The sequence below is a fragment of the Pleurodeles waltl genome, chromosome 4_1 (assembly GCF_031143425.1).
Source record: "Pleurodeles waltl isolate 20211129_DDA chromosome 4_1, aPleWal1.hap1.20221129, whole genome shotgun sequence".
Lineage (NCBI taxonomy): Eukaryota > Metazoa > Chordata > Amphibia > Caudata > Salamandridae > Pleurodeles > Pleurodeles waltl.
The window spans coordinates 157,038,736-157,050,924 of NC_090442.1; the positions used below are offsets into that span (position 1 = coordinate 157,038,736).

Genomic DNA, 12,189 nt, shown 5'->3' on the forward strand with positions numbered 1-12,189 from the left:
ACAATACAATACAATATGTATGCGCTTTCGACTCCGGGATGCATTCCATTTTTCTTTCCAGGCTTAGGGAGCTTGGAATTGGGGGAACAGCCTTCCAAAAGTTCAAATCCTATTTAGAGGATAGAAACCAAGCAGTCTATCTTCCTTCTTTCATGCCACCTTTGAGAGTGCTTGGCCAAGGGATGCTGCACCTTGTTTAATATCTACATACATCCATTGGCTATTCTAGTTAGGTCGTTTTGCGTCTCTTATATGAATTATATGAAGATGACGCTCAATTGATCAATGCCTTAGACAGGACGGGGGATGGCTTCTCTTGAGGTATTCCTACAGTGCATGTCCGCTGTATCATCTTGGCTACACTCTAATGCCTTGACGTTTAACGCTGACAAGACTAGTTTTGTAGGTTTTTCATTCCTCTTTAGCCACGTCTTTTCATTCCATGTTGTGGCCTTCAACCTGGCCTGATCCTTCCAGTCCAGTCTGTAAAAAACTCTAAGAGAACTTGACATTGGTAAAGCAGGCAAATCATCTAACATCCTCCTGTTTTCTACTCCTGCGGGGTTCAAGGAAAATCATATGGCTCTTCTCTCCTCTAGCCCACCAGCTAGAGGTTCAGGCTACTATTCTTAGTGGCCTTAACTACTATAACTCTGTTTTTTCTGGGTTCTTCACAGGCTGTGTTGAATGTGCTCCCAACAAATCGAAAACATTGTAGCCTAACTAGTTCTTGGTCTGCCTTAGCATGCCTCATTTTCTTCTGTGCATTGTGTGTTACTTTGGCTTCTGGTTGGTAAAAGGATTACTTTTAAGTCTCTATGCATTGCCCATCACATAATACATAATTCTGGCCCCCTGTACTACATTAAGAGATTCAACATCTATATCCTGAATGGTTCTCTTTGTTTGCTGGATACCTCATTCCTTTTAATTCCCAAATTTCAGCAAGCTTGCCTAGGTGAGAGGTCCTTCTCTGTGGTGGTGGTTAAATTATGAAATAACCTTACTACCACATGATGGAACACTTGTGCACACCTGCACGTCAGAAAGGCCCTCAAAACCAGGCTGTATAGCTTATGCTTGTTTAGTTGGTGGAGAACTCTGGATTTCGGTCTTTCAGCGGTTTCTTTTTTTGTTTCCGCTCTGGCCTTTTTTCTTTTTTCTCCGACACATGTTGCTTGATGCATGTTGATTGTTTCTTGAATTGTTTTTAGGCTTGAGCTGTTGGTAAGGTAGTTGTTAGTCTGTCAGAACCAGTACAGCGGCACACTTATAAACTCCTAACATAACATAACATAACATCTCTTAGTGAATGCCTTTTCAAACTGATACGTTAGCTGGTATCACTTACACACTGGTGTCTCAAAAAGAGCCACATTTTGCATCTGTATTCAATGTGAACTGACACTGGCTTCTCATTGTGCTGCGCTTGTGTCTGCCTCTACAGTAGATGATATGCAGCATCCAAGACATGGTGACTTGAGGTCTGGCTCTCTAGCACACTGGCACAGAGCTTCACTTTTGTTTTGCTCTTTCACCAACTTCATTCATTTCCTGAAGGCCTCTTTGAAGTCTCTGTTATTCCTCTGGTGAGCAGTGTGATTGGTCATCCTGTACTGTACTGCCTGGCGGGTTTCCAGTTGGCTCATTTAAGGGTTGGTTCCTTCCTGGTCAGGTGTGCACTACAAAGCACAGGCCACTTCACTGTGTCCTTTCACTTTAGGGAGCTTGGACGGTTGGGTGGGCGCCAGGCTGCTGCTTATCGACGAGGGACCCGAACCCCGGGGGGCTTGACGATCTTCTTGACTATGCCTTTATTTTGTGTATTACTGATATGCAGTGAATCAACAGCTATATTACCAGGAACTTCATAAAATATTTGGAGAAGGCAGCAGCACAGCATATCACTGCACATAAAGACAAATATGGTGAGTTGAGCCCTTCTAATATTTTCTACTATTTCTACCATTATTTTTTGGGATGTGACAACCTCTTCTATGTAGAAATAAACTGAATTTGAACACTGACGTTAAAAGTCTTTAATGGACTTCAAGAGATTTCCACGGGACCCCAGAGCTTATCATTACTAACATTGATTTACACTGGTTTAACTTGTCCCGAAAAGTCAGAACAGATGAGTGCTCACAGGTTCTTATACCTATTTAATTGCCTGTCCATGTCCCTATAATTTAGGTCTACTCCAAGTTCACAGGAAAACTGTCTGCAGAAAGTTTGTGGTAATAACCAACTATTAACAAGTTTATTCTTTCAAAATTGGAAGTTGTTGCATACAAGTTTTCTACTATGTTGTCACAAAGCAACGATGAGAAGCAACACAACCCGTGACTTTGAACGCTGATCACACTTAGTCTTCATGTCATCCCTCAAGGATAATTAGGCAACCCTGCATTCGGTAGACAAGATAGACCTCTCAATCAACATTCGGTAGACAAGATAGGCTTCTCATTCAACAGTAAAAACTGTTGTAACTAGGGTTCACTGAAAACTGTCTACGTCCCACTACTCAGTATTTTGGCAAACTTCACATTGCAGGACAAAAACATACTGCAGAATTGTCCCTCTTGAAAACAAGTTTGACCACTATAACAATTGAGATGGTTGCCCAAGTAAATATCAGTAATCTGAATTTACATAACATCCCCACCATTGAGTTATTGTCAACTAGTGAGGCTTAATTACCCAATAGCATAGGAGGAAATAAGAATTTAAATAGTACAGTTTCAACCTGAATGAGTCGGACTCTCAACAGTACCCGAAATGCCATTGTGTCAATATGTACACACAACCAAATTTACTGTAGATAGTTCCCTCCAACATTAGGGCTCAATATAATCAGAAGTTCTAGGCCTGTCCATCTTGAGTCTCTCAGGACACAATTTATTACTGATCAATTTTCTTTTATTTCTTGGAATGCTACAGGTCTGTGAAAAATTTCAGACAATGACAGAATAATAAGTTGATTAACAAAACGGGACATTTTATGTTTACTGAGAACTTGGAGCACCACACTGATACAAACTAATGGAAACCTAATGGTCAGTAAAGAACAGCAAGTTTGGTAGACCCTAAGGCACTCTTTTTATTTACGTCTCTATGGAAAAAAGAACAAACATATCTTTTCCTTAGCTGTTTTGTCTATCTCTTCAAGATGTGATTTTAGACAACTGCCATTTCTACTCTCCGTCACTGATCCCCATTGTACGCATAATTTGTCAAATACAATGATGCATTTGACAGGGTTGACTCATTTACTATAGGCCAAATTGAACAAATGGAGCATTCCTTCAGCTCCGTTGAATGCAATCATCTCATTATACCCTTCTGAACAAATTAAGGTCCTTCTATTTAGGACTCTTTCAGGGTCCCCCACCGACCCTTGCCCCCCTAGGCTGTTAGAGCGGGTCTGTGACTCGGTTTTAGAACCATTGGAGAAGCTGTATGCAGAAGTGCTCAAACGGGGTGTGTATCCATCGGAAGGGAAAGAAACAATAATTGTTCCCATAAAAAAAACCCAGGGAGTGCTCCAGAAGACCTTAAGAATCTGTGCCCAATCGCTCTCTACCCACACTAGCAAAAAGTTTAGAGAAACACTTAAATCAAGAGCTTACTTCTTACTTGACAACTCATGAGTGCCTACATAGATCCCAACACGGGCTCCGGAAACATCATAGCATGGAAACTGCCCTGTTGGCGACTACCGACTCAATCAGAAAACAGGTGGATGCAGGAGGGGGTACAATCCTAATCCTGCTGGATCTGTCGGCGGCTTTGGATATCATCTTGCCTCTTAGATTAACTGACCTTCTTTCCCAGGTTGGATTGAGAGGACCTGCCTTAAATATACTTACATCTTTTTTCCAGGATAGATCACTATTAGTTAAATGTGGTGATTATAGTTCAGATCCATTTCAGCTCCCCTGTGGAGTTCCTCAGGGATCCTCTCTTAGCCCAACTTTGTTTAATTTGTATGTCGCACCTTTGGCGGACCTGGTGCGCTCTTTTGGATTTCAGGTGTCCTCCTTTCGAGACAAGACGCAGGACATAGCTAAACAATTTCAGTCTTGTATGACAGAAGAAAATAACTGGATGGACTGTAACTGGCTTAAGATGAATGGAGACAAAACTGAGGTCATTATCTTTGGGGCCAATTCATCTATTTGGGATTCAAACTGGTGGCCTGAGTCATGTGGGACATTACCGGTCCCCTCAGCCGCTGTTAAAAATCTTGGAATTGTCTGTGACTCTTCCTTAACCTTTGATACCCAGGTTAATAAAATCGCCAATTCATGCATCTGGATTATTAAGCTGTTTAAGAAAATCCTCCCTTTTATGCCTCGGGACCTGAGAGAAACGGTAGTTCTAGCCTTGATTGGATCCAGGCTGGACTACTGTAATGTTTTTTATTTTATCATCAGTCAAGCATCACTAAATAAGTTACAACTTATTCAGAATCAAAGTGCACATCTGTTTCTGGGTTTAGACAAGCTCACATCTATCAAAGATAGTTTGAATGAACTTCATTGGCTACCAATTAGGAAGCGCATTACCTTTAAAACATTGTGCTTGGCTCACAAGACCCTTTACTTACATGATCCTCACGCGCCTCTTCCATCAATTAAGTGGTACATGCCTGGGCGGACCCTCATATCAGCCGACCTTAGGTTAGCCTACGCTCCTAGGACTAAGAAAGTGAAATGAGGAGACAGAGCTTTCTCAGCAGCAGCTGTCAAACTATGGAATTCCCTTCTGTTAGAAATGGGGTCTTTGGTTGGCAGTCAGGTTACCCTCTGTCCAAGCAAGGAACCTCACTCTAGTCAGGGTAAGTCACACACAATCCAAATTATCCTGTGCCCACCCTCTGGTAGCTTGGCACTGAGCAGTCAGGCTTAACTTAGAAGGCAATGTGTAAAGTATTTGTGCAATAAATCATGCAATACCACCATATAGCACCACAGAAATATACCACACAGTGTTTAGAAAAATATATATTATTTATCTGGATAAATGCAGGTCAAAACGGTTAAAATGCAATAAGTAGGTTTTGAGATATCACTGTAAAAGTGATATAAAGTGCCTTAAGTCTTTGCAAAACAAGTAAATGTCTCTTAAAAACAATAACCATCTCTTGCAGGGCAAAGTACCTGGTTTGCGTTGAAAAATCCTCGCAAGGGACCGCAGAGGAGGAGATGCATGGAAAACAGGGAGGTGTGCATCGGGTTCGCCCCTTTGCACACGGACTTGCGTCGTTATTTTCTACGCGGGGAAGACCTTGCGTCGATTTCCGGTGCTCGGACTTGGATCCTCTTTGGGTTGTGGGGTTTTCGGATGCCCCGGGGATGATGCGTGGAATCCTGGGCTTGTGGAGCAAAGTCACAGGTTCTGTGTCGATTCCGGTGGGCGATGCGTGGAACTTTCTTCTGCACGGCAGGCGCTGCGTTGATTTCTCTCAGGAAGTTGGGCTGCATCATTCCGGGTCGGCTGTGCGTTGATCCAGTGGGCCGTGCATCCAAGTTCCGGTCGCGTCGCTGGCGCTGCATCGATCTTCGATCGTGAAGTCAGGCTGCGTCGTTCTGGGTTCGGCGTGTGGTGATTTTTCACTGCGGTGCAGGCTGTGCATCGTTTTTGGCAGGCTGTGCGTCGAATTTTCGCCGTACAAGGAGTCCAGTTGCAGGAGTGAAGTCTTTTTGGTCCTGAGACTTCATGGAACAGGAGACAAGCTCTATCCAAGCCCTTGGAAAGCACTTCTGCAGCACAGCAGGAGAGCAGCAAGACAGCAGGGCAGCAGTCCTTCTCAGAAAGCAGTCAAGTGAGTCCTTTGGGCAGCCAGGCAGTTCTTCTTGGCAGGATGCAGGTTCTGGTTCAGGTTTCTTCTCCAGGAAGTGTCTGAGTTGGAAGGGGCAGAGGTCCTATTTATATACCCAAATGTGCCTTTGGGGGAGACTTCAAAGAGTGACTTTGAAGTGCACCAGATCCCATTTCAGTTCAATCCTGTCTGCCAGGGTCCCAGTAGGAGGTGTGGCAGTCCTCTGTGTGAGAGGAGGCCCTCCACCCTCCCAGCCCAGGAAGACCCATTCAAAATGCAGATGTATGCAAGTGAGGCTGATTATCCTGTGTTTGGGGTGTGTCTGAGTGAATCCACAAGGAGCTGTCAACTAAACCCAGCCAGACGTGGATTGTAAGGCACAGAAAGATTTAAGTGCAGAGAAATGCTCACTTTCTAAAAGTGGCATTTCTAAAATAGTAATATTAAATCCAACTTCACCAGTCAGCAGGATTTTATATCACCATTCTGGCCATACTAAATATGACCTTCCAACTCCTTTCAGATCAGCAAACATTGTTTGAGGGCAGTCCCAATGTTAGCCTATGAAGGAAGCAGGCCTCACAGTAGTGTAAAAACGAATTTAGGAGTTTTACACTACCAGGACATGTAAACTACTAGGTACATGTCCTGCCTTTTGCCTACACCACACCCTGCCCTATTGGTTACCTAGGGCATACCTCAGGGGTTTCTTAAATGTAGAAAAAGGGGAGTCTTAGGCTTGGCAAGTACTTTTAAATGCCAAGTTGAATTGGCAGTGAAACTGCACACACAGGTCTTGCAATGGCAGGCCTGAGACAACGTTAAGGGGCTACTTAAGTCGGTGGCACAATCAGTGCTGCAGGCCCTGGGCACATATAGTGCACTCTACTAGGGACTTGTAAGTAAATTAAATAGTCCAATTGGGTATGATCCATTGTTACCATGTTTAAAGGGAGAGAGCAAGTGCGCAGAGTCTAAAAACCAGCAAAAAGTGTCCAAAAAGTGGAGAGAGGCAGGCAAAAAGTTAGGAGTGACCACCCTAAGGCTGTCAGGTCTAACACCTTCCCTTTAAAATTAGGAATATTCCCTTCCTTCTGCCTTTTCGCAAGCAACTCAAAACTTGGCTATTCCAGTCTTAATTAAGAGCGACCGCAGAATTCTTGTTTTGCCTTCTTAGCGCCTTGATACATCCGGTCAAAATGCGCTTTATCAAATACGCCATACATACATACATACCCTACCACGTGGGTTAGAGCAAATGTTAGCAATGGTTTTAAAATTTTCAGACCACATACATACTAACAAGGGCTTTAACAGGGGTGTGGTGTGGCTCACCTGTTGTTAAATATCTACACTTCTGATACTGGTGAGGCACGTTTTAGAGCCAGATCATTTCTTCTCAGGATCTATCTTCAAAAAATTAAAATTCTTCAATACACCGACGACCTTATTAAACTTGATTAAAATGAAGTGGGACAACAATTACCCCTAAATGAATTGCTCATCTGTATTCAACTTAATAAGCTGATGATTCTAAAACAAAAACAAAGGAAAATATTCCTTTTATCTTGGTTCTTCCAAATTGGATTGCACATCCTCATACAATTAGTTCTGGTTATTGGCCATATGCTTACCACAGATTCCTTTAGCTTTTATTAAGAGCAAATAAACTAACTTAATATTTGCTTTGTTCAGATTAAACACAAAAGTAAATCGCCTTTATGCTGAAGCAGCCTAAAGAGTCTTAAACGGAAAATTCGTATCCAAAATATCCCATACCCAGCATGTTTTTCCAGCTAAACTTGTGTCTGTAGTAGATCAACTCTAGTGTAAGGCTTCTAGAAGAAATTTCCAGTTACCACATTATACATTCAGCACTCAGATTCACCTGTAGTTAGGTTTGTTTAACCAAGGCTTAGTTTGTAAAGCTGCTTTTATTAAATATTTCCATCAAGTTAAACACTTTTATTAACTATTTCTATCAAATTAAACACTCAAAAATTGACTCTTTAAGGGCTGTCCTACAAGTGATTTTTCAGGATTGTAAAGACGGTTTGAATCCTTGGGTCAAATATTTCATTTCAGCTACTCAGGGTGGTCTTGGCCAGGGGAAATGACTTAATATATACAACCCTCAGGGTAACTCTAATAACACAATTATTGTTTGTAATGGATCGGACATTGAAAGATTTTTAAAGTTTAGCTGTGTGGATATGATCAATGATTCTTCCTGTAGCCTTACACACAATACTAATTAAATAATTAAATAAACAAGGTTTGTAGGCACCACATAATGAGACTGTGCTTTCTGATTTTTTTTTCATGAAAGAGTGTAGAGGTAGGTCGCAAAAATACACTGACGGACTGCAATACTGAAGACTTTGGGCCTGATTACAACTTTGGAGGAGGTGTTAATCCATCCCAAAAGTGACGGTAAAGTGACGGATATACCACCAGCCGTATTACGAGTCCATTAAATCCTATGGAACTCGTAATACGGCTGGTGGTATATCTGTCACATTTGGGACGGATTAACACCTCCTCCAAAGTTGTAATCAGGCCCTTTGTCATTAAGCGAAGGAAAGAATTTTGAATTTGTATGCTGTTGCCCAGAGGTAAAGATGGAGAGATGTAAACTCTTAAAGCCCATTAAAAAATATTTTTAAATGTAATGATGATCTAAAGAATTGTCTGAATTCTGATAACATCACTGGGCTCTCATGGTTTGCTAAAACGTTTAATGGGGTTTTTAAGCGATTGAGAGCCGACTGCCACATTACAACCCTGGCAGTCAGGCCACCAGGGACCACCAGTTCCACCAGGATTGGAGAGCGCGGTGGTCTGGAGGTGGCAGCGGTCCTAATCTGCCAGGACAGCGCTGCCCTGGGGATTACGACCCCCCTTCTCCACCAGCTATGTGAATGCTGGTGGTGAACGGGCGCAGGGGGACCCAGGAGAGCCCCTGCACTGCCCATGCACTGGGCATGGTCAGTGCAGGGGCCCCCCTGGCCAGCACCCTTTGCAGACAGTGAACACTGCAAGGGTGCTGGTGCACCCTGCACTCTACAGCATTGCCGCTGGCTTGATTACAACAGCTGCAGGCTGTTTCCTGCTAGGCCAGCCAGTGGAAACTCAGGTTTCCGCCGCTGACCTAGCAGGAAACTTTTAATGGGGCCAGCGGGGAGGTAGCTTGTATGGCAGCAACCTCCCCATCAGAAGTTCGGCAGTCGGTGTAAACTGTCTGCCGAACTCGTAATGAGCCCCTGAGTGTCTCCACGTCTCTTTTGAAAAGATGCTTAACAGCAACTTGAAAGGGGTTGTCAGGAATTGCCTTTTAGCTTGTTTCAGTTCTTAAAATGTACTTGCGAGTTTTTTAGACTATTGTTTCTGTTTTATTACACTTATTTTAATATAAGATTTTATTATGACTGTTAAATGCTCTTAATAAGATCCAGCTCTAATGCTGTGCAAGACTTAGAGGCATGTTGAATTAATAATTATTTTATTTAATCTCAAATGTGTTATGGTACAGTTACTTCACTACAGCAGATATGAAATCACGTGGCAAAAAGATGTTGTGAATTGATCACTATTTTTGTGATTCTTTTTCAATAAGTACTGATGTCAACAAAGCTGTGATTTTTTTTTTTAATATAATGAATCTACTCTCCAGCTGTTATATTGAGGATGTACAAAAACAATTACTCACGGGCATAAACAATGATATTTTACGCATCATGCATGTGCTGTAATTGCTCATAAAATAGAGAGGCTTGAGACTTGCAAATATTATACCAGTAAATCTCAGATGCTGCACAGCACAGGACCTTTCATTTGATTTATTGCCAAATGCCATCACAACCTTACTGGTACTGACAGTGCAGTAAGATCACTAGAAATGTCATCATATTTTCTTAGTGGCTAGTCACCTAAAAACTGTGATAAAATATGTTTTCTTTATTACACCCTAAGATGATTCAGGATAAGGTAGAATATTTTCATGTTACTTCTCATTCCTAGTTAATGTTCAATTTGTACTGTGCCTTCAGCCAAATGCATATCAGACATGCATTTAATACTGGTTACAATATTTGCAAAATAATATAAATAAAATAACCTATATATTAACACCTCAACATTAAATAAATATACATTTTCTTAATACTCTGGGAATTTTGTGTAATATTTGTTTGACTATAATCCTGCAACAGACTCACCTTATCCCTTCGTACAGGGACAATGGAGAGACAACCCTTAGGATGTCGTGTCTTTCATAGGTGGTTGCTTATGTGGAGGTCCTAAAATGATGCAGTGAGCAGTAGAAACTTTACTATTGGAAATTGTGGCAGCCGGAGTCTGAGTGGAAGGGAATAGTAGCACATAGGTTTACTGTAGAAACCACAATATGAACATGGGGAATGTCTGCTTCAAATTTACCAGTTAGATGTACCCACACTAGGAAATATCCAATTTTTGGGATCTATTGTTGCAAGATGGCTTCCTTAGGCCAGGCAGCTGTGGGGCTGACAAATGCTGGTGTTTGTGATTTTTCATTTATCGGAGCAACTCCACCCCACCCCACTTTTGCTTTCACAACATCTCTGCCTGGTAAGCAGGTTTTCATAATTATCCTGTTGTGTTTCTGACTCCTGCCCAATCAGGGAATGTGTTGAGCTGGAAGAGGTTAATTCCCCAGGTGTTGATGCCAACCATGACGACGACCAGACCAATCAGGTTCACGCCGAAGCCAGCTTTTACCTAACAAGAAAACCATATCAATTAGATGACAAGTACACCATAGCCAGGGATCTTCATTCTATCAAGTAACTAAACACAAAGAATACATTAGAATGATAACTGGAAAATCTACAAAGGCACAATGAAATGAATGGGCTGATTTTTTCAACATATTACTTCCGGTGACACCAACCATAGAGTGTTGGGCATAGTTGAGACTTTCATCTAAAAACGTGTGTGTTACATAGGAATAACATTCTCCTGCCATTTGGCTATATGAGTCATGAGGTCTTTTGCATTTATCTTGCTTATCCAGTAAAGCAGCAGTGCTTAATTTACGCTGGTGCTTGCCACCACTCTTTCATTGTTCTAAGGCCATACTCCTGAAGATCCGTTACCTACCTTGCTCCTAGCATACATGTTGATGTTGTGGCAACATCATGGAACTTTGCTGCATCACACTAGTTTGTGGTAACAAAATTCAAACTTTCACCAAAAACAGCCATTGCGTACAATAACTGGGTTACTCTAGTGACCTTTTTCGTGCCCCATCATTGCTCTCAGTGTTACATCAGTTGCAAATCCTCTGCTGAGATGGGCCAGGCTGAGATGGGACAGGACATGATTTGCATCCAGGACAAATAGCACTTGCACCAGTACACAGTCAACCACTGCTTTATAGCTTATGCACAGCTGACCTACCTGGTAATGGAGTGTTTCCACTGTATCCTCCCAGTCATTCCCATGCAGCCCGTGCAATGCACAGACCTGACTGGGCCCGCATACCAGAGTGCACTGATTAAAGGGAGCGCTCCCTGTGCAATCATGCTACTCTGTAACAAACTCTAGATTTGCTATCACAGCTCGGTCAGCTCCAACAGCGAAGCCTACTCCGCTCAGTGGTCTCCATGTCGGTGCACTCCACCAGTGGGCCGGGCCTCCAGGTGTGGCGTGTCACAAAAAAACGCTATGCTCCAACACTTTCCAGCGATTGTATGTCGCTGATACAATGGGTGGAGTGGAGAGGGCTGATGAGGCTGGCGTTGATGGAGAAAATCATTTGGGCACTTGCAGATATTTGCAATTTAAGTAATGTAAAGTTAGGTCATGCACCCTTCATGAACCAGTATCCTCCTTGTTTACTGTTTTCTAAACAGATATCACTGAACCCTTACTAGAGTGTAGCACCTTAGCAGATAAGTTAAGTGGGAAAAAGCGAATCGCAATAGCAGTTGATCAGTGAGTATCGCCCAGGAGAACATGGTCAAACGACCCGCTACAGTTGAGAAATCTGTGCCATCCAGGCCTTGCCCAACTGCCGGGCCTTTCTTGTCGGTTTCAACCAAAAAGCGAGGCAGTCTCTAGGTCAGCAGGAGGCTGCTCCATGAACTATGCTTATAAAAGGTGTAAGAATAGTTGAGGTTACCCCATCTCTTCTTCTAATTGTGTTGTTTTGAGAGTAACACAGTATCTAAGAAAACCTGGCTAAGAGCGTTGTTACGCCCTGATGCTAATCCACATAGTTTGACCATTTCTGCCAACCCTTTACACCTTTTGTGAAATGAAATGGTGCACATGCGCTCTATCTTTTCCCCTTTGATTTGTATTTTTATTACATGGGATTTTGA

The 12,189-nt window shown here is 42.5% G+C and overlaps 1 protein-coding gene across 1 annotated transcript in view; it reads right to left on the bottom strand.

Moving 5' to 3' along the window:
• Nucleotides 1-8,368: 8,368 nt before the first annotated feature.
• Nucleotides 8,369-12,189, bottom strand: part of SLC13A4 (solute carrier family 13 member 4) — a 235,981-nt gene continuing 232,160 nt past the window's right edge. The window contains exon 17 of the mRNA XM_069227958.1: nucleotides 8,369-10,582. Coding sequence (XP_069084059.1) covers nucleotides 10,451-10,582 — 132 coding nt within the window. The 3' untranslated portion in view covers nucleotides 8,369-10,450. The remainder of the gene's footprint in view (nucleotides 10,583-12,189) is intronic.